This window comes from Dendrobium catenatum, unplaced genomic scaffold (genome assembly GCF_001605985.2).
Source record: "Dendrobium catenatum unplaced genomic scaffold, ASM160598v2 fragScaff_scaffold_29, whole genome shotgun sequence".
NCBI lineage: Eukaryota > Viridiplantae > Streptophyta > Magnoliopsida > Asparagales > Orchidaceae > Dendrobium > Dendrobium catenatum.
In genome coordinates, this window is record NW_021318491.1 from 588567 (window position 1) to 613263 (window position 24697).

General features: G+C 33.2%; 1 protein-coding gene across 6 annotated transcripts in view; it reads right to left on the reverse strand.

Annotated features, from left to right (window-relative positions):
• Positions 1-24697, reverse strand: part of LOC110092432 (lysine-specific demethylase JMJ25-like) — a 63830-nt gene that overhangs the window by 31141 nt on the left and 7992 nt on the right. For all 6 annotated transcript variants that reach the window (XR_003700096.1, XR_003700097.1, XR_003700098.1 and 3 more), the window contains 2 exons: positions 17749-18526; positions 16665-16994 (listed from right to left, as the gene is read on the reverse strand). Coding sequence is in view for 3 of the 6 variants with exons in the window: in XM_020816987.2 (XP_020672646.1) it covers positions 16665-16994; positions 17749-18526 (1108 nt within the window). In the remaining 3 variants the exon portion in view is untranslated. The remainder of the gene's footprint in view (positions 1-16664; positions 16995-17748; positions 18527-24697) is intronic.

Below are 24697 nucleotides of genomic sequence, written 5' to 3' on the forward strand. Positions count from 1 at the left end.
TATATATATATATATATACATACAATAACAACATCAAGTCTTTGTCCACTACGTGAGGTCAAGTACATAAATCTTTTTTCTCCATTGTATCCTACTAAGAGTTAAATTCTAATTTAAATATAATAAAAAAAAGTCATTCCTAATACTTTCTAACCAATTATTTTTAGGTCTACCTCTATCTTTCTTAACATAGGCTAGATCTAATACATCTACTCTCCTAACTGGGTCATCGAATGACCAACAGTTTATGTGACCAAACCATCTAAGGCAACACTCTCTAATCATATTTTCCATTGGAGCTACTCCAATCTTTTCACGTATATACTCATTTCACATTATGTCTAAAAGTATAAAACTACTCATCCACCTGAGCATCCTCATCTCTGCAACACAACTTAATTTTATGCTTATCTTCCAACATTATGCACCATAAAACATTGTAGGTCTCACCACCATCTTATAAAATTTTCTCTTAAATTCGAGGGGTACTTTTCAATCACACAACAGGTCTGATGCATTCATCCAGTTCAATCATCAAACTTCAACTCTACCAATATATCCTCATCTATTTCACCATCGTTTTGACCAATAGACCCGAGATATCTAAAATGTGCACTCTTCATAATGACTTGATCACCCAATGTCACAATACCACCATTAGATCTATTACTACTAAAAATTAAACTCCATGTATTCGGTTTTAGATTTACTCAAATGAAAACCTTTAGACTCTAAGATTGACCTCCATAATTCAAGTTTTATTTCAACTCCTTCTCTACTCTTATATGGAAAAAGAATATCATCAACAAATGCATACACCAAGGTACATCCTCTAGCAAATGTCTAGTAAAAACATCCATGACTAAAGCAAAAAAAGAGCTTAAAGTTGATCCTTAATGTAATCGAGCTTAAATAGAAAAATAATTAGTCAAACTATTTTGTATTTGAACACAAGTAATAACTCATGTATACATATTCTTAACGACTTGAATCAAAGCATTATTAACTCCTTTCTATTCTAAAACTCTCCAGAGCACTTCTCTTAGAAATTTATCATATGATTTCTCTAATCAACAAATAGCATATGATGATCCTTCTTACTTTCATACTTCTCCATTCATCAAATGTTTAGTATCCATAGTAGACCTACCCGGCATGAATCCAAACTCATTTTGAGAAATATTAGTATCGTGTCGCAACCTATATTCAATTATCTCTTCCATAATTTTAATATATGGCACATTAACTTATTTCCTCTATAACGTAAACCCTTGTGCATCACCTTTATTCTTAAAAATGGAAACCAACACACTCATCTAACATCTTTTTAGTCTTCAAAAAAATATTCAAATAATTTAGTAAGACAAGAATTCCTAGATCTCCTAAACATTTTTCATATCTCTACTGAAATGTTATTAGGTCTTACTGTTTTTTCACATTTCCTTTTCTTTGAAGCCTCACCAACTTTGGTTTTACTTGTACAATGATAAAATAAAAATTTATATTTTCATTTAGAGAGCTAAGGTCACAAAAGTCAATGGTATTCTCAGAAAAGTCATTGAAAAACTTATCGAAATATCTCATCCATCTATGTTGAATATCTTTTTCTAAGAAAAATATTTTTTTATCAACACCTTAATGCACTTCAATTGAACTAGATTCTTATTTTTCCTATCCCTAAGCTTGGTTAAATTATACATGCATCCTTCTTCCTCCTTAGTAACTAATTTATTATATAAATCATTAAAAATCAAATTCTTTGCATCTTCTATTGCTATTTTAGACTTCCCAAGGGACCCTCTATATCTCATCCATCTATGTTGAATATCTTTTTCTAAGAAAAATATTTTTTTATCATCACCTTAATGCTCTTCAATTGAACTAGATTCTTATTTTTCCTATCTCTAAGCTTGGTTAACTTATACATGCATCTTTCTTCCTCCTTAATAACTAATTTATTATATAAATCATTAAAAATTAAATTCTTTGCATAGTATATTGCTTTTTTAGACTTCCTAAGGAACCCTCTATATCTTTTCTTTTTTTTCCAAACTTTTACATCTAAATAACTTTATATAACAAAGCTTCTTATTTTGTATCTTTTCATGCACATTTTAATTTAACCAGCAACTATTTTTATTATTAAAAACTTTTCATATATATATATATATATATATATTACATGATCATTTCTCAAGGAAGCCTTCAAAGGAGTAGAGGAGACTTGAAGATGATTTAGTACACAATTAATATAAAGCACCTTTGCTTAGCCGTATACATATGATAGATGTATAGTGTAGTAATTATTGATCATTTAATGTGTATTAAACTAGTAATTATATGTTATATATATTATTTCAAGTTTTATGTTTAAACGATTTAGTATATATGAAATTTTCAGGTATAATCAAAGTTTATCATCTAGTAGCTCTTTATGAAATAACCCTAATTTTGGAATATTTTGTATTACCATATTAGCATAGTTCCTTAGAATGTATAGCAAGTTCAAACCTTCTATCATGGTTGTTTGTACCCACCTAGGTTCATTCAAGGCCTCAAACATAATTGCAACATACGATAATATATTATTTTGATACAATAACTTTGAATGTTTGATAATCCAACTTAAGTCGTAAGAAACTGGGTGTGGACTGGCGTTTAAATCTAATTGCTCAACTAGCATTTTAAAAATTAGGCTTTTACCACTATGATTAATACAAGCTCCCAAGCTTAGCTAAGATATATCATAATATATTATTTTATTACCCTAAACTTTGAGTGCTTCATAATCCACCAAATCATAAGCACTTGGGTGTGGAGTGGTATCCAACTTTAATTTCTCAACTAGCACTTAAGAAATTAGATTTTTATCCTTACAAGTATAAAAAATTGCATTAACAATAGAAGTTATTACCAGGAGATTAAGAATAGCAAGCTCCTCCATTTGCTTGTCATTGTCAAGTGCCATTAAAGATAGTACTTCATCCTTTCGATAGTTAATAGTTTGACCACTTATGTAATGGTATTGAGTCTTCTTGACCTAATCTCTCTTTAGCCTCTCTCTTCTTAGAGTATAGTGCCAATAGTGTTGATCTAAGTGGCCCATGAATTTTAAGTATATGTAGTACGATCTTGGCCTCAGCTTCTCTTAACTTTTGTCCTATCATTCGGATCAAAGATGAGCCTCTCTTATTTTTACCATTTTTAACCTCACATTCTCTAGGTCAAAAATACTTTGATATCAAATTGATCTAGAAAGGAAAACATGATTACAAGTGAGCATTCCTCTTTAACCATGAAATTACAAAGGGATTATATGTTTAAAAGACCAAGACTCCATTTAGCCTTTTTTTCTCAAACACAATCACATCAAGCATCAAGATAAAATTCTTTGTAGTGTAAGATTATAATGAACCTATACAATAGGAAGGCCAATTAGGATCTCCTTCTAAGAGGCTTAGATTAAAAAATCATGTGAGAGAATCAACAAAGACACAGGAAAATGTGCACTAAGGAGAAACCATAATTGAAAGTACCAACAAAGTTTTATGAGCTTTCTTAAACCTTTAAAGTTGTCTTCAATGTTGAAGGACTTTGATCCTCTCCTCCTTTTATTTCTTGTTAAATTTCTTCTTTCTTACGGGCTCCTTTCCTTTTTCTTCTTTCTACTTCGATTGATCATGGTGTCATGACCTGGCCCGATAGGCTTGCTTAGACGAGACGGGAACGAAAGTCGGACGGAAAATTTTAAAAAATTTCAATTTAATGTTTATAATAACAATCCAAATAAAGGTAAGAAAGAGCCACTAAAATTCTAAACAACATTTTCTTTCATTAATAAACATGTACATAAATTGTCCATTACAAAAAAATAGATATCTAATTATCACATGTCGTCCTACGAGTCAATCTATTACAAAACATCAACATCACAAAAAGAATCTGTCACCCGGCATCTCCCTACGACGGTAAGTGAACAGTTGTTTGTCCGTCATTACTAATTAGTTGGTTCTCCTGAAAATTTTTCCACAGCTAGGGTGAGTCAATGCTCAGTAGGTAATATGCTATTAAATTAACTTCAGAAACAAAGTAAGGAATGCAGTATGCACGCCAATATCTTAATTCAAAGAATTAGTAAACATTAAAAGAAACAGTAAACTTTTCATGTTGTATTAACTAGTGTGCATATGTCTACATGTCAACTTATATGTCCTTAAGCATGTAACCTTTTAGAGCATGCATTTTTTTTATTCCTTTTTATACTCTTTATACATAGAACATATTCTTATACACCTGTAACATAGTATCAATTTGTACTGATCAGGTACACATGTAATTGGTCATTTTTTTCATTAACAAACTAATCGAGGAGCCCTTTACCATGTTTGCTCATAAAAGCCCTTTACCATATTTCTTTTACCATTTTAATACTTCGTGCTACCATACACATTCAATCATACATTCGTTATCATAGGGGAATGTCAACATGTCATTCTATATATGTTCTTACTAAATGTTGTGTTCATACATTTCTATATGAAGACAGTTAAAAAAAAAATGTATTCTAAACTATCCGCTTGAGCAAGGTAGATTGCATTTAAAACATGCTAAGCTAATCAAATGATATCATAACGAAACATGTTAAGCTAATCACATGATATCATAAGGAACATGCTAGAATAATCACATTAGATCATAAGGAAACATGCTAAAAATTTACAAAAGAAAAAAAAAATGAAATTAAAAGAAACACATTTACCTACCTAAGGGACGTGCACAATTCGTCGTTTACTCTATCGGTGTCTTTCCTCTCCCACTTTGAAATCCTACAAACAATGTAACTTTGATTATCAAATATTAACTTTAAGTCATGTTCCATATCCTTACATTGATCTTCATTCGTTCACATACATTAATCTTAACATTAATCCTTAATTATTAAGTGGCATTATAATGTAATTATGCTCAACTTTAATTAAATCCTAATATTTAAAAAATTCAAATTTTTTGTCTAAGTCCATAATTTATCCAAATTAACCCTTTCTTGTATCCTAAATTAATTTTTATTTTTGATTTTTCCTCAAAACCCTAATTTTAGAAACCTAATGTTTATTAATTTCATCATATTTCTAATAATAATAATAATTTCATCATATTTGCATGCCAAAACCTTCCCATCTCTTAATTAATATTTAGGACATAATTATTTTTAATTAAAAATTAGGAAAATTGAAGAGATTTCATAGAAATAAATAATTTGGAAAAACCCTAATGTTTGGAAACTCAACAAAATTTGGGGAAAATTAAAATTTCATAAATAGAAATCATTATTCAACATTCCCTAATATTCTCCTTCCAAAATTTCAAGTTTTAGAAAAACCCTAACTTTTTCATTTGAAGAAATCTAAAAGAGGAAATGATGAAATAGTTTAAAATTAATAAAAAAAGAGGAAATGAGGAAATCTTTATTTAGAAATTCATCTTCTTCTTCTCAGAGCCTCGCTCTTCAATTTCCTTTAAAAAGGGCTGCCGGAAATCGCCGCCGTCGCCTTAGCCTTGCTCCCGCTTCCCTCTCCCTCTCTTTCTTGCGTTCGGCCGAACAAGAGAAATGAAAGTGACCGAAGGTTTCGGTTCCTTAGGAGTTTATTTGGGCGGTGGGGAAGGGGCTTGCCAAATTACGCATGTGCCCTCAAATGCATAAGCTCTCTTAAGTGTTATGAAGGGCTATTTAGTAAATTGTCCATTAATAAACTTCAATGATTTTTAATATCAAAACCATGTGAAATTTAAAATACATTCTTTATACCAAATTGATTGAAATTTTATGTAGAATTTTATAAAATTTATTTTGTTGCATTCCGAGAACTTCAAAAATTCACTTATTTTCATCGCAGTGCATCGGAACGCATCGCAACGCTACGATTCGGCATTTTGGGGATTTTACACATGACTTTCTTCTTCCTTTATTTTCCAATCTTCCAATTTCTCTCCATTCTTCTTATAACTGCTCTCCTTTCTTATCACACATATTAGAAAAAGAAAGAATATCAGTAAATTGTTGGCTCAGTAAACAAAGTCGTCACTCTTTGCCCATCGGCACAGTAATCATCTCCTTATAACTCTCAGTCAGTATCACATGAATCAGTAGAGGATAATACCAAACCACGGTATTTAAAGGAAAGTCCGTCGATCCACCATCCTGAACAGGTCAATAAGTCTCCAAACAACGGGTCAACCAGTCTTTACTTGTCTTTTACACGAGCAATTATTACATCCGGTGTCTGAATGTGTTCAGAGACCAATAATCACGTGCCACGTCACCTAAAACTCGGTATTTTAAACTCGGCATTGGTCGGTATACATTCGGACCGTTCGGTTTTTTACCGGATGTAATAATTTCTGCTTTAACACACAATAGTATCACAGTACTATAACAGTAATTTCAATCACATATTCACATTTATTTCTGATATATTGCAGCAAATAATGCAAAATAAAGCTTAATTAAGAAGATATCAAAATGTCATAACAGTAGATAAGAAAAAGCCTTTTAGGCAAAAATGCACATTTTCAAAAAATTATTAAATTACCATGGATTATATAAATTGATATTTTAAGACTTTTATTGTACTACACTACAATTTTTAGATGTCAAAATAAATTTTTGGGTTGACAAAAATCATTGTATTTTCAAAATCACCCAGTGAAAAATCTCAAATAAATACTCAATGCTCATAATCATGATCTCTATAACATACAAAAAGTTACGCGGTAAAAGTTTTACCAATACAAAGTTATTCACGTTTTTCGGTAACATAAACACAAATTTGAGCTGAAAAATACCAAAAATACAAAATTTTTTAAATCAGAAATAGGATATGGATTCCTTACAACAAGATGAGTAAATCTTTCAACTGCGCCGAAGGACGAAAATTGAAACCGCAACCTCCAAATCTGAGCTTATTATTTTAGAGTCATAACAACTCTAAATCGCAATACGTCTTCGTCATAGTATTTTGATCGAATTATTTTACTTGCATGAATTTTTTCATAATTTTTGGGCACCGGTGAAAATCCTTAAGGAATTTATATCTGTCAGTACAAGTGAGGATTCCAGGACTTTCAGGTGTCCATTTTACAAACTGATTTCACCAATTTTTTTTAAATATTATGAATTATTTTATGAATACTTTTTTATAATTCTTCCAATTTAGATATTAGGACATCACACCTAGCAAACCTATTCTTGTCTCTAACACCCAATATTATTAACACTCGCTTCCTTTCCCTCTCATTTCTCCCTACACAAATGCCCTCCCTTCAACGCTTCTCATTCTCTCTTGCGCACAAGTTCATCACACATGATCTCAACCTCTAACAACATACTCCTTGAGATTGTCTCACACACCATGCTTTCTACCTGCGACGGCACTACAAGCCAAGCTACACACAAATGGTTCTCAAGCTCTCTCCTTACCAGCATCCCTCTCAAATCAAATGGAGCCTCTCTAAGCAACACACAAATGGTCCCCATCTCGCCTCTTCTCCTTTTCTCAATTCCTCCCTGATTGAGCTTCTCTCCTCTCCTTCTCCCTCAAATTCCAACAAGCTACCGCCCCACTTATTGGTTCTCCAATCCATGCAAACGCCTCCAACGACACCAATTTCCCTTTAACACTCTTAAACTCTAGCAACTTGCCTCCTCGATTTAGCAACCGAATGCAAAACACATCCAAACTACAAGCAAACCCAAGCAACAAAATCCAAAACACCGATGGCACTATCCAAAAATACCCAAGCCAGCTCAAATTGGATCTCTCACCACCTCCATCCAATCTTTATAGACTTCGAAGTGTCACTGCTTGTTTTCGAGCTCTCAAGCAACCACCTAGCTTGCCCACGATCCTCCACCATTAGAGCCACCTCCCCTTCCCTCATGTGGCCAAAATCAACCCAATTTTTCCATCCAACACCTCGAAATTTCCAACACCACCATCTTCCATCTCACTCATAGCTAAACTATCTCAAACCACCACAACCTCCAGATCTCTTCCTCCTTTCTCCCTCTAAAAAAAATAAACATAAAGCCTTTCCAAAAAAGAAAAAATCTCAAAAAAGAGGAGTGAGTTTGTTTTTTATTCTCATCGTAAATACTTTGTTCACCGCAACTTCACCGGTGTATCATATCACGTGTGAGGGATAATAAAAAAAGTAATCTCACCCCACCGCAATAAACATAAGCACCGATGTACACCATCTTGATGCAATGAAGAAAATTTGTTATTCTTGCAACATTCTATCATGCAAAAATCAAGGGCCTATGCATGCTTTTTTTTAAGCTTTAGGGTTAAAGATTTGTGGGCATTGTATCAATGTGATCGGAAGGCTCCCGTGCACACTTTTTAAGCATGGTGGGTTTGACTATCCCAAACCACAGTATCTTAGATACAAACCATACATGCTTTTTTAAGCACAATGGAAAGACACAATATCCTCATAAATTCACATACAAGAGAGATGCACCAGGAAGCTACAAAAAAAATCACCTGAATGCTACTTGAATAAAATAAAAAAGGACATCTTTAATTAAATGATGTTATTAAAACAAAATTAATAAGAGCAAATTTACAAAATGAGGAATAAAATGAACACTCCTTTTGCACAGCCTTTAAAGAGAACTATATTGAAAAGGACATAATTAAACTCAAATAAGACTTGCACAAAACTTAAAACTCCATATGAGCCCGAACAGAATTTCCTCCCAATATTTAGAACTCTTCTAAACAAAAAGAACTCTCCAAAACTTTATAAATTGAATATTAAATGTGGAAGTGAGCTAAGCAAGCTCCTTTATTTATAAGTGAAGAAAGATTTGATGCAGGATCCATTCAGTAAAATATAACTCATATACGGGCAAACCCTACCTCTTTCAAAAAAAGCAAATATGAAATGGAATCTATAATAACCGGTTTAGCTGGGCCGGTTCGGTCGTAGCCTTTGCCGCGAACAGAAGAGTCGCGAAAGGGGGGAGGCGAACTGAGCGTAACCGCTCGTGTGCGAATAAACTCCAAACGGACGTGTTTTTCATTTCTAAGCAAAGGAACACATTTGTGAAAGAAGAAGAACAACTTCTTATGCATAAAATTTTAGTTTCATCAATTCCAATAAAAGAAAACGCATAAGAGAACTTTCTTTTTGATAGAGGCGATTGGGAAGAGAAAAATGAACTAAGGTATGTTGATTTTTCTCATTCTACATAAATCCTTCTATATTATCTCTTTAAAGCAGTGAGTGATTTTTCAGTTAGGGTGAAAGAAGAGATTGAAAGCGGAAAAGAAGAGATTTGGAAAGAAAGAGAAAAGAATTCGAGAAATTTTCTTCCGAAAGTGGAATAAAAAGTAAATGAACTATTAATTGAGTTTGATTTAGATATGAATTTATATTCTTATTTCTAATTGAAGAAATCATTATTGTAGGACGGATTCAATTAATGTAAGCATCAGTAATGGTTCAATAGAGAAGGAAATCTTTTGTGAGGTAATCTTATAGAAGGAATCAAATATTTGTTGAATCATTCAAATCGGAATTTAATACTGAGTAAATTATTATGTTATGGTGAATAGTTCTCAATACAAGAGGAAGATTGAGAGAGAAAATAAAGTGGGTAAATTTATGTTATTTTATGATTATATTTTATGCATGGTTTTTTAAATGTTTGATTTCTTTGCTTAAATTACAAATATTAAAATTATAAATATTTCATGATTATATAGTCTTCTGATAAATTGCATCTGTTATAAATATTTGAAAGTTTCCTTAAAGTGCAAGCTAATATTTTATGTAAGATCTACAGATGTATAAATAATGATTAAAAGAAAAAAAAAGGAAAAATGAAAAAAGAAAAGGAAGGACAAAAGATATATATGTATGGAAATAAAACACATAAATATAGGGAAAAAGATATGCATGCAAATTACACTAGTTCACCCCCGTATAGTAATGGTTGGGGAAGCAACGTACCAGTGCACGTAAAAAAGAAAAGGTTATGGAAAAGGAAAAAAATGGAAATGATTGTACCCAATGTTTAAAATTGCGTAATCGAGTATTGAGGCATTTTTCTTTCGTAAGGCGAGGCATAAGCCTCAAAATTCAAAAATTGCGTAAATTGAAATAAATGTTAAAAGTGATTTTTTATATAATACTCAAAAAAATATGTTAAATAATAGCATATTAACTTTCTTTTGAACTATGAAGTAACAAATTGACATATCTATGAAATATAAATTGCACAAGATATAAAGTGACAAGTGACTGATTGTGTGAAACATAATTAAAATCCAAATATTACAAAAACAAAACAACATTAAATATTAGAATCATGTAAAAGTATCATATAACATTAAGCTCAGCTCCAAATTCCTTTTTTCTTAGTTCCCTACTCATCCACATTCAATTCCTAAAAAAAGCTGACAGAATTGGCAACAACTCAGAAATCATCTGCAATGTCATCAATGAGGGGTCTTTATTTGGGCAAATTATTGGGTCAGGTGACCGAACCCATCTCTGCATTCGGTCGCCAATAGAAAGGCGACATCTGTCAGGCAATTTTTTAATTTAATATCTTTGCTTTATGTATTATCAGCCCGAGCGACCCGACCCGGTAACCCAGATTATTTAAATTCCGAAAAATAAAGAATGGAAACGCCGCGTATTTTCTTTCCAAGCGACATTTTCACTGCTACTCAAGCTCTGGTAAGCACTCTCGGATTCCTCCAATACCTTAAGTTCTGCAATAGCTTCTTCCCGCCGGAGGTAGACGACGAGATTGTAGAAGATCATCATTCAGAAAGAGGTATGGTTGCGCCTAACTTGCGCTTTACTTGCGCTTTCGTTGCGTTTAAGTTATATGTTAAATTTTAGGGTTTAGTTATAATTTTACAATTGTTTATTTAATCTAATGTTCAAAAGTTCATTTTCTGAATTTCAAGCTTCTCTTCGTAAATGGATTAAACAAATGATATGAAAGGATTACGCTTTATGCTAAATTTTAGGGTTTAGTAATAATTGTATAACTAGCATTTATGTTCAATGTGATGTTCAAATATTTTTTTTTTCTGAATTTCAACCTTCTTCGTAATTGGAAGAGACAAATGAAGCAAAATAATTAGGAAATGTATACTTGCGCTTTAGTTGCGCTTTTATCTGTATTTTTTTTATTTTGACAGATGAAGATGCCGTATCAAAGGCCAGTAACATCTAGATGTTTTACCACTTTTCGAAAATATTGTGATGCTTTTGTCGAGATTATTAATGATGAAGTTGAGCAGACATTAAAGAACCTGAACATTCATCAATTTTTTAAGTTCCACGCATTACAGTAGTGTATACCACTTCTTTTTTGAGGTTCTAAAATTTTGGAGTCCTGCTGATGAAGGCTTCATCGTCCTAGGTCATTTACTGAAATTCCCTTCTGACGAGGTTGCCTTGTTGATAGGTAATATTTTGCGGGTTTCAAATTGCAAAAAAAAGGGTGGCAACTGCTTAAAAATTCACCTAAACTGGGTTACCGAGTCGAGTCGCTCGGGCTGACAAGACATAAAGCAAAGATATTAAATTAAAAAATTGCCTGACATATGTCGTCTTTCTATTGGCGACCGAACGCAGAGATGGGTTCAGTCACCTGACCCAATAATTTGCCCCTTATTTGAGTCATTGTCATAACAAATTGCTCTCTTCCCTGTCTCATCCTATGGAGTTCAATGCCTCTCAATTTGTTTCTTCTTCATTTATTTCAATCATCATTTTCTTTCATAAATATTTGTCTTCAACATAAAGATGTAAATAATACTCCAAAATTTTTAGAGGAAGTGGTGTGCAGCATTCAAGAGATTCTCGGCGGTGGCTACGATCGTGATGACTACGGCAAAGGCGGTGGGCAAGAGGTTGAGGCTATTGAGAGGAAGTTTTTGCGGCTTGAGGGTGCATGAAGACATGATTTGTTAGATGATTTAGTTTAGGGTTTATGCAAGTTTTAATAAAAAAATTTATATTAATCGGTTGAGGCGTACGCCTCACTCTAGTAAGGCGAGGCGCGCCTCAAGGCGGGCCTCAACCAAGCTAAGGCGTAAGCCTCATAAAAAAAGCTTGAGGCGTAAGCCTCGTAAAAAAAGCTTGAGGCGTAAGCCTCGAGGCATTTTTCATTGGAATTGCGCTAAGGCGGGCCTCAAGGCAAGCCTCATATTGCGCAATTTTCAACAATGGTTGTACCTTCAATATATTTAGACGGTGCTCATGTATAAATGAAATAGGAAAATGAATAAATATTAAAGTTCTATAAAGGTTATAAAGAACTGTGATATGATATGCATAAATGACTGAAATGAATGAAACAAAGATAAGAAATGGAAATGAATAATAAGTATATTAAAGGTTATATGTATTGTATATTTTATTTCATGTCAATTATTTTTAACAGTTGCATACTGAGTTTACTTTATAAACTCATTCCATTAAACAATGTTTCAGGTAAGTCTCCAAAGATTTAGAAATGGCAGAAAGAAAAAAGTTCGTCTACAGAAGATGGCGTGCAACTGAAAACGGGTAATTTATGATTTGTATAAATGTTAAGTATTTTAGAATTTTTTTTTATTGGTGGCTATTCAAATGAAAAGAAATAGAATTTGATATTTTAATGTTGTATTGTTTATGAACTAAAATGATTAGATCATACCGTCCGACTTTTAGTTCCCGTCTCGTTAAATCAAGCCAGGCCGTGACAAAATCTGAATTACAAATCCCACCACAAGCTCTGCAATGAGTGCATGCAAGCCAACACAAGGCGAAATATTATACTTAAATTAAAACACTGCAAGCATTTCAATGCTAAATTATTCATGCAAACAACTAAAGGTGAATGATTTTCAAATGATGCATGAACATCACAAAGCAAATTCAGCTCAAACATAATGCCTTAAATCTTGTAAGCACATTAAAAAGCATGTTTGATCTCTAAATGACACATCAAGTTTCTATAATAAAATGTATGCATATGTTTTTGACAAGCATACTAAACTTTCAAATATAAAATCAGAGAATGCTATATGGACCAAAAATATAAATTTTCTCCACTTCGAGAAGCATGCAACATATTCAAAGACTTGTAAATATTTTGAAAATTCAAACTTTTAAAAAATTTAAAACATAAACTCAACATATATACATGCTCTCAAGCAGATTGCCTTGCCTATAAGGCAAGCTCCTAAGTCCCACTCTTCAAGTTCAATCCTCCACATCGCAATGATTGGAGACGACAAGACTTGGGCGCTATGACAAAATATTCATGCTACAAGTTTAAAACGAGTGTAATCAAAGATCATCAAACTCATACTCTCAGTTTAATCCAACATGTTTGTATTGTCCTAACCTAAAAAATACAGGATCAATTAACGAACCTTACTAAAAGTTATTCTGCCTTTTGTTTGCATAAAGCCTTCAAAATCTCTTACAAGAAAAATTTAATTTTAAAATGCAAACTCTTTGTGAGCATACTTGTTAGGAAAATTTGTGAATTATACAAGGTAGACTCGATCATCCATATGCAAGAATGGAGTCAATAGAGTCTATAATGCCAGGAATGTTAAAACAAACTCAAATAATACAAAAGTTTGAACTTGAAACTCTATGAACAGGCGGACATAGTTGGCAAGGTTCCAAAATAAACAAGTACAATCATTCAAATACCCATATGATGGGCACTTTTATTGTAAATTAAAAACATAAGGATTACTTTTCAAAAAATTTAAAAAAAAAATAATAATAAATTCAATTTTAAATATAATGTCTTTCAAGCAATACCCTGATAATAGCCGCATTGACATAAAATATAAATTGGAGGGTATCGTGTTACCAAAATCACCATAATTTCTAAAATAAACAATGGTGGGGCCTAAATTCTTATAAAAATATGAAAATCTAAAAAACTATAAATATAGAAATGCTTAAGCAAAATATACTACATCAAAGTTTAGAGTAACAACAATCCAACCTGCGCACCAATTTCCTAAGCGTAACAAATTTAAAATTAACTTAAATTCACTAAGAACTGCTATCACATCAAGTATAACGCTATGAACACTCCCAAAATATCTCACGACAGTAAGGACATGTCATGTGCCTCTAACCGGGTGATTTTGCCACCAAATGGTACCATTAAATAATGGCTATGAGTAATGCCCTCTTACCAAATGCTTTTGCCATGAAATGGCACCATTAAATTGTGGTTGTCAAGGCCAAACCCCAAATTTTCCCCACTGGCTCAACCCCCTTGAGTTGCAATTTATTAGGGTGCACTTGATGAGAGACAAAACCCACTATTAGTTAAGATCAACTTAAAATTATCTCTTAAAATAAACATCAATCTCATGTACACAAGATTCTCTTGGATAACGCAACTCATGACTACCGAAAAAGATTTTTCAATCCACTAACTGAGTAGACCTGGGTACATGACAACACAAGTTCAGTTAACTACCCTCGAAAGAGGATTTTATCTTTAAAAAGACAACACATCCAAAAGTACCAGGTATGAAGCAATCTATTGTCGAATTGAAGGTTTTTGTACTTCCTACAAATGCCATCATAGTGCCAATTGAGCTTTTAGCACCACGAAATAATGAAATCGAAGCTTTCACATCTAAAGGGAAGCTATCTATAAGGCATGTTACTACTCATAATAAATTTGCAAACTTGTCGTGGATATAAGCTTGGAGGAGTTGAGATAGAATTTAATATTTACTTGATAAGTTTTAAGCTCACCCAAGTTGATCTTATAGAAGGATGAGTCAACACCAGCTTCTGTGATTTAACTTGTGAGTTTAGATCCATATCCATCCATCAAATTTATTCTTTTTATTTCATAACCAGAGGGAATTTGATCTAAATTCATTTTCCCAATAATATATATATATATATATAGTATACTAAACAGTTCAAGCAATGGTTGAATACTTTGCGACCATCCATCATCTAAATCAATTTGTTAATTAAATCTGATCAAAACTCACACAAAGTAAATGTTTTACAAGTGAGTTTGTATGATCACAGTCAAAATTATATGGCATGTGCCCTATGATTATATTGTTAGCATGAATGTCATGGCGCCACTGTATTATGAATACTTTGTGTTGATAAGGCTCATAATTTAACAATCTTATTTGCTCAAGCATTTGGCTTAGATATGACAAAACTGATGAGGTTGATGACACAATAGTCTTCATATTAAAAATACAACAAAAGCATGCCTTCGCTTCAATTTGCATGCTGGTGACAAGAATACCCTAAATAACAAAAGATAAATAAGCATGCTTTGACACACAACATCCTAAATGAGGGGCCGGGAGGGGGTTGATCTCATAATAAAAATGCCCTCACAAATTTATTTAAAAAACAAAATGCCTTTGCAATGATGGGCAATTGGGCATAAATCAAAACAAATTCAGGCAATTTCAATAAAATTTAAATTTCCTAAAAAAATAGAAATATAACATAAATAACCAATCACTTAACGCCTAGTGCAGCTATACACAAAATCTCATATCAATTCAATAATGATGATGAATTTAAATTTGATTAAAGCTTAGAAAAAATAAATTTCATATCAAATGTGTTGAGATTATCATACACAAAATCTCACACCCATAAAGATATGGCATGCGCCCTCTAATCAAGTAGTCAGCATGATTATGATCACACAATTATATATGATCACAACTTAAGCACATATATTCCTCATTAACTAAATCTATGAGCCGTGAGCAATAAAGCATGCAACATAAAGCATGAAGCTCTCTATTAACAAAGTACAGCTTAAAATTGGCATGTTCAACAAGCTTTCTTCCAAGTCTATGTGGTCCCCTTCGATGTCACAACTCATAATTGCTGACAAGGATACTTCAGTTAGGTTGGGCCAACAACCTTCGTTGACTACGTAGACAACAATCCAAGACAGCCCGGCATGAAAAACAATGCGATCTTAATATGATTTGTCATAGTTAGTCACCAACCACTCTAAATCTTACAGGGACATTTTTTCTCCCAAAATCACCTTGTTGCAACTAAGTATTGTAAGGCCTGCTTACTAAAAATTAATCAAAAGTGATCTAACTAGATTGAGAGAGATAATTAACTATAGGGGCTGGCACCTATCAGAAAACCTTAAAACAAAATTATTCCATTCTCGTAAAAGGGTGAAATCTCTCAAAAATATATTATGGCATCAATCTAGCTTCTGAAATCTAACTCAGAACCACTCAAATATAAGAAATAAGTGAGAATTATTTTACTATTCCCACATTAAAGCCGCCTTTTCATCATAGCCAATTGCTGCTACACTGAATGTTCATAGAGAGAATTTCAACAAGCTAAAAAGTATCACATACAGATTATTCAAGCTAACAATAATCAGAAAAGTTGTCCATTTGTGGAGTTTTGGTATTTTATGAGGTGAGGTAACCCTGATCTAAACTAGAAACAACTTATTCCGGAAGAACATTGCCATCCTGAAGAAAATTTATTAAAAAAAACTGTGAGCGGATTAGAGAATTTTACAAGCAGAAAAAGAAAGAAACTGCACTAAAAAGTATCAAGATTGAGCATAAAAAATGTACCGCATCAGATATATCACAGTGCAGTTTTGTAACCGAATCGCCTCTGCCAAGCTCATCATTGAACCCATAAGCAATGTAAGTTTTGGGGCCTAAATCAGGGCTGGGACGACCTTCAGGGATCCGTGAAGCAAGATTTAGTATTCCAGCCATTGGATGAGTATACTCTCTAAACGGAAGAGCAGCAATAAACTCAGCACAGTGCCTCGGCAAACGCTCTGCAAATAAGCTAGAAGGAGGCCAATCTTTCAGCTTCAGCATCTCAGGCCATCCATTCTTATGAATCCGACCTTCCACATAGCCTTTAAAGAACTTGTGAATATTAATTTCGACCTACCAGATGGAAGCTTATGGAATATCAGTTAAAAGCATTTTTTTAGGTTGAGTGCATGCTTGAAACATACATTAGGCTTTTGAATATCAAGCAGCAATTCGTCAATTTGTATTACACATGCACGTTCACATGCTCAACACATATAATTCTATAAAGGAAACCCTAAGCAGCAGTATGGAACAGTTTAAAAATTAGACATTCAATCAAATTTATTAAGCACTATCTATAAGACTATAACCATAATCTATGCTAGTATAGTATGGGTTCTTTTTGTCCCTGAAGAACGATGACGGTTGAATATGGGTATTTAGGGAGTTAACAATTGATAAAATAAAGCAGGAAAATCACAAAAACAAAATTTGAAAATATAAAGATGTGCTATTCAATTTGTTTAGAAAAAAATATAACAATTATGTTAGCATAAAGTTACGAAAAATTGGAATGGAATCATGTATTCTTTTTTTTTTTTTTTTGAAAAAAGAATCATGTATTCTTACACGATCCAACAAACAAAAACAAATCAGGAATAAATTTTACCACGTTACCTAAAATCAGACGCAATAGTGATTTACGTCAAAAATAGCAAAAGATGCAATAACAAGATGAAACGGAGTAAATTCTGTGTTTCGGTACATGAAGGATAATCCAATTAACTAATAAAATAACAATTTTGGAAAACATAAAAATTACTAAGCTGAGAACATGGCATCATACATTGAAATAATATAACAATCAATCACTAAATTAGCCTACCTCACACCAATCCAGACAATCAACTGCCTTTACAGCATAACCATCATCATTAAACTTTTTTATTTTTTTTTCTCGAAGAGCCCTCCACATAACCATAGGATCCCAACTAAGACCAGTTGTTCTCTCAAGAACACCTCTGACAATCACTGGTTCACCCCTTCTCCAATGCTTCTGAAAATGAGCGCATTCATAATCTCCCAATTCAATTGCATTGGGGCAATACAAAAAGTTGTCATGGCTATTTTTCCGAAATGCCGCCCGGCGCAAGGCGAAAGTACTTTGATCAACTCCAATAGATGAGCATTTATCCGGGCATAATGAACAAATTTCGGATGCACCATCATCCACAAAGTGACAACTGTTTGTTAATCTCTCCGCATTACTAATAAGCTTAACCACCCAATTAGATTTAAAGGTGCGCTTCAATGCAAGGACACCATTGCCACATCCACCAAGCTCTTTAGGAGGGCATGGAATGCTACCATCATCATTCACCCTCCAATCAGAAAAGAAGCAAGTTTTATCAACGAATTTATGGATATTTTTAAGTGCATTAGGACCTTGCCAACCAAAAATTTTTTGTGCTAGGTCAATTCTTCCATTCATGCTAGTAGCTTGACTGGACTTTTCTCCAAGGAAAGAACTTAGAGCAGAATCTGATTTCTTAACACCAGGTTGATAACCTTCACGTAGTTCTCGGCAGCATGCAAGACAAAGATCATATGAACAATTGGCACAATTTCGATGGAAATCAACAACAGAAGTATTGCAACAGTCACTGCCAGAAATGAAAGTAAGAGGTTACCAAGCAAATCTACTTCAAAAAAATGAAAAGAAGCAAAACAATGAATTTGAAGATGTATGGACATATAAATACAGCTGGTGCATGTATATATAAATAATTGTCAATCATGAAAAGCATAGGTTACTTAACCAACAAATACTTGATAAGAAAATAGAAAGGTCAAAGAAAATTCATGCCAGTGTGTGAATGTGCCTCCAAGCCGCTTGGAAGACAAACATGAAACAATTGTACAGACTTGACAGCATGCAAGAACAATATTCTCTGAATAATTTGCAGCAACTTTGCTGTGAAAAAAGATGATATTGAACTATTTGCACTAGGAATGATTTATGTCAAGGCAGCATGAAAGACCTACCAAACAAAGTGATACTTAGACTCAGCAGACAAAGATCCAGCAAAAAAGTAAGCACAGAGTGATGTAGAACAGAAAACGCCAGCTTTGCCACGGAGAGGATCTCCTCTCCAAAATCTGAAATTGTTACTTGCAAAACTGAAATAAAACAGAAATCAAATTTCCCTCCTGATTTTTAATCCATAATACATACATCATATGCATAAAAAGAAACTATAAATACTTAATTAAAGTCAAGTAATTTAAGTACACATATTTGTAAGTCTCTTCTTAATCTCAATAAAATCAAGATTAGGGGATAACTCACTATAAAATGTATAACTTGACAACAACAACAACATCAAGCCTTTATCCCACTATGTGGGCTCGGCTACATGAATCCTTTTTTCTACATTGTGTCATGTTAAGAGTCAAATTCTCATTTAAATTTAATAAAGAAATGTCATTTCTAATATTTTCTAACCAAGTATTTTTAGGTCTATCTCTACCTTTCTTAAAATAAGCCAAATCTAATACATCTATTTTCCTAACAAGGTTATCAGAAGGCCGCCGCTTTATGTGACCAAAACATCTAAGGCGACTCTCTCTAATCGTATCTTCCACTGGAGCTACTCCAACCTTTTCATGTATATACTCATTTCGTATCTTGTCTATAAGAGTAAAGCCACTCATCCACCTGAGCATCCTCATCTCTGCAACAATTAACTTAATATTATGCTTTTCTTTTAATGGCCAACATTTTGCACCATAAAGCATTGCAGGTTTCACCACCATCTTATAGAATTTCCCCTTAAGTTTGACAGGGACTTTTCTATCACACAACAAGACCGATGTATTCCTCCACTTCAACCATCCAAATGGAATTCTACTAATACTATCCCCATAAATTTCACCATCACTCTGAACAATAGACCCAAGATATCTAAAACGTGTAATATTATTAATGACTTGATCGTCATTTTTAAGATAATTAATACTCAGCAATTTTTTTTGAAATTATGGCTAAGCATAGAAAAAGGGTCCTCACATTCCATCTTTTTCACAAATCCATTATGCAGACACAAGAGACCTCTTGAAATCAATTAGGTTATTATTTTAAAAGCAATAAGTTAGCCAAAGAGTTGGTTGCCAACAAACTAGCACTCTTACCTATGCATGGAAATGGCAAGATCAAGCAAAGGATACCCATCTCACATCAGACATACACCAAAAGATCATCACATGCGAGATACTTCTTGGACTTAACTAACAAAAATTGATATGTTTGGGTGTAAACCCACAACACACCAATGGATCATTCAAACAAAGCTGATACTAAGGGAAATTATACAGTAGACAAAGGTATGTACCAAGAGTTAGTAAGAAAACTCATCTACCTATCTCACAATAAGCCAGATATATGTTTTTTTTAGTATTGTTAGTCGATTTATGAATAACCTCACAAAAGAGCATCTTGACAACATAAATAGGATATTAAGGTATCTCAGAAGAGCACCTGGAAAAGAGTTATTCTTCAAGAAAAAAACGAAGACAAATATGGAAATCCATATTGATGTTGATTGGGATGAATGTGTAAGACCGTTAAATCCACCTCGAGATATTGCTCATTCATATGGGAAAACTTAGTTATGTAGAGAAGCAAAAGACAATCTAGTTGCAAGCAGCAATGCTAAAATAGAATCCAGGCAATGGCCTATGGCATTTGTGAAGCCGTGTGGCTTAAACATCTTCTCAAAGACTTAAATTTTTCCATAAAAAAACTTATGATATAAGATGGTTAACTAACTAACAATTTAACATTTTAAGAATCATGTCAACCAGAATCAGACAAAACATGTTGATACTGATAGACATTTTATAAAGAAATTGTTTTATTAAAGAATCATCCAATTGAGTTACACTTCAACAAAACTATGGATTAAATATATTTGACAACCTTAATTAAAAATTTGGATGATAAATATATATTCTCAGCTTGAGGAGTGTGAAAATCCTAAAATTAAAGCAAGAAATGTTGTGGTCCTCGTTCCTAACATATATGGAACTTTCCAAGAAAACCACAGTCAGCATACATATAATTTCTTTCCCCAGTATACTGCATCATCATTGTGATGCAGAAATGCAGCTAACTGCCATTGGAATATGGCAAATTGCTTCTTTCCATCTACAACCACTCAGTCACATATTTTCCTGCTATCACACCTCAGGAGGCTTACCTACCAGCGAGCTCCAGCCCTCAACCCAGGAGCAGTCCCACTACTGGCATTCTGCTTGAATACAAGCTTTTCATGCTGGACCCACCAGCTGAAAGGTAGCCTACATTCACTCCTTCCAGCTGGAAAACATGTCGTATAAAGCTCTTGTCCACCAGTTGTTTCTTTCTAATGGGAATGAATTCATTGCTTACCTTTGCAGCTATGATATATGTAAATTAATTATACAAATTTCTTTATATTCCTTCCCTCCTTTATTTTACCGGTTAAGCGACCAAAAGTCACACCTTCCAACTTGAATACAAGCTTCCTGCTAGCAGCCTGCCAGCTAAACAGTAGCCTACAGGCACGCCTTCCAGCTGGAAATCATGTCATACCAAGGTGTTGTCATCCGGTCACTGTTTTCTAAAAGGAATGAATTCATTGCTTACATTTGCTTCTATGATCTATTATAGACTAATTAGGCAACTTTTCTATTCCTTCCCTCCTTTATTTGGCCGGTTACAGCAGCCAAAAGTCAGGTCTTCCAGTTTGAATACAAGCTTCCTGCTGGCAACCAGCTAGCTGAACAGCAACCTAAAGTCATGCCTTCCAGATGGAAATCATATTATACCTAGTAGTTGTCATTCGGTCATTACTTTCTTAAGGAAATGAATTCATTGCTAACATTATTTGCTACGATCTATTATAGATTAATTAATCGAATTTCCTTCTATTCATTCGCTCCTTTATTTGGTCGGCTAGGGCCTTAATGACTTTGTCTGCTAGGAGGACTATTATCTCCTATAAATTATGTACCCTTTTTACCTTTGTGAATATGAAAAATTAGTTTTCTTCTCCCATATTTTTCAATAGTATTTATATAAATATAATGATGAACTTTAAGAAATTCTGTTGGCCTAATAATTGACGCATTGCTTTGTATATTAGAATGACCAATAGAGGATAGCATGAGGAGTTTGAAAGATCTTAACCAAGAAAGGAATTATATTAATCATCATTGATGAAATTGGTTGATGTACATGAGTGAGAGAAGTTTGAGAATCGTGTTATATACTTATTGTGTTATGCATCTTATCTAACAACAACATCATCAAGCCATTATCCCACAACGTGGGATCGGCTACATGAATCTTTTTTCTCCATTGTGTCATGTTAAGAGTCCAGTTTTCATTTAAATCTAATAAAAAAAGTCAATTCTAATATTTTCTAACCAAATTTTTTAGGTATACCTCTACATCTCTTAACATAGGCCAAATCTAAAACAGCTACTCTCCTAACCAGGTCATAGAAGGCCGATGTTTTATGTGACCAAACCATCTAAGTTGACTCTCTATAATTTTATCTTCTACTAGAGATACTCCAACCTTTTCACGTACATGCTCATTTCACATTGTATCTCTAAGAGTAAAGCCACTAATCCACCTAAGCATCCTCATCTCTGCAACACTTAACTTAATTGTATGCCTCTCTTTTAATGGCCAACATTTTACATCATAAAGCATTACAAGTCTCACCAACATCTTATAGAATTTTCCTGTGAGTTTTAGGGGTACTTTCTATCACACAACGGGCCTGATGCATTCATCCACTTCAACCATCCAACTTGAATTCCACTAACAATATCTCCATCTATTTCACCATAACTCTAGACAATAGACATATCTAAAACGTGTGCTCTTATTAATGATTTATTTGCCCAAAGTCACAATCTCTCCATTAGATATATTACTACTAAAATTACACTCCATGTATTCGATTTTAGACCTACTCGAACAAAAACCTTTGAACTCTAAAGTTGACCTCCATAATTCCAATTTACCTTCAAGATCCTCTCTAGTCTTATCAATAAGAAGAATATCATTAGCAAAAAACATACATCAGGGTACATCCTCCTACAAATGTCCGGTAAGAACATCTAACTAAAGCAAAAAAATATGGGGATTAAAGCTAATCCTTGATGTAATCCAATTAAATTAGGAAAATAATTGGTCCAACTTTGTGTTTGAACACAAGTAACAGTTGTTAGATATTGGTTCTCATTTGAAATGTTATTACTGTTTTTGGTATAAGTCTTTAGTTTAGGCTATTTTACATTTTTGCCCTTTTGGGTTGTTTTAATATAAATAGGGATACCTTGTATTATTTCAAAGGGGATTGAATAAATTTAGTCCAAATTTTCTATCCAATAGTAAGCTATCTCCCTCTCTACTCTCCCTTTTCTCTCTCGACGCAGAAAGCAAGAAGCAGCCACAATGAAAACAACCATGTAAAACTCGAAAATGTCGAACCGTAGTGTCGCAACATGTTGTGACGCACCAAGACGAAAATAGGTGAATTTACAACATTGTCGAAATTTGACGAAATAATTTTTATAAAATTCTACATAAAATTTCGAACAATTTGGTGCAGAGGACTTAGGGTTAATTTTGCTTAGATTTGAAATAAAAAAAAATCAGCGAAGTCTACTTAAATATAAATGACTAAATAGCCCTTCCCGATTCTTAAGAGACTTTTTGCATGTGAGGGCACATGCGTCATTTCCCTTACCCCACCGCCCAAATAAGCTCAAAGGAATCGGAAACTTTCGGTCCTTCCATTCTTTTTGTTCGGCTGAAGGAGGGAGAGGGAGACGGCGGCGGCAGCAAGACTAGGGGGGGGGGTCGAAGGGGAAGGTTTAAAAAGCAAAAAGTTAAGTTCCTAAACCTAGAAATCCTCATTTTTTTTTAGATTTTGAAGGAGAAAATTTTAGGGTTTCTCCAAAACTAAGATTTTTTTCAGTAATAACGATAGGGAAAGTTTGGGGAAGGATTCTAACCATGAAAATTTAGTTTTCCTAAAAAAAATTTAGGTTTCTAAAAATTAGGGTTTTCACCTATTTTGATTTTCTTTCAAATTGCTTTTACGAAAATAGTTTCTATCGATATTAGAAGGATTCTTATGGGTTTAAATTAAAATTTTTTAGCTTTAAATTTTGGGTTTTGTTTCTTCCAAAATTTGATTTCTTTGAGAAGGTCTTCACAAATATTATTCCTAGTGACCATAGGAATGTTCTAATGAGATAAAATCAAAGTTTTGTATGAAAACTTTATTTTTCCTAATTTTGAATAAAAGAAATCCAAAAATTAAATTAAATTAAAGTCTAGTTAGGTTAAGGGGATGTCTTTGTATGTTCATAGGAAGAAAATAAAGAATTTTGTGTTTCCAATTTTGGGGGGTTTTTTTAGGGAAAACCAAAAAATTTAAAATAAACTAGAAACCTATAAAGATTGGGAATCAAATGAAGGGAATGCACTATTGAATATAGACCTTTTGGGCTAATGATAATCATTTCCCTTAGGTCTTGGAAAGGAAAGTGGTAAAGAGAGATTGTCGCGAGGTTGGACGACAATTTACACGCATTCCGAGATTTGTTTGTTTTTTTGAAGTAGGTACATTTAATTTTTTCAAGTTTAACTTTCTTTTATGCTCTTTAAAAATTAAATGCACTGTGATATGTTTTAGTATTAGAATAACATGTTAATTCTTTTATTCTAAATGAAAATAGTATGCTATCATGCTTACAATAATTATTGGCTT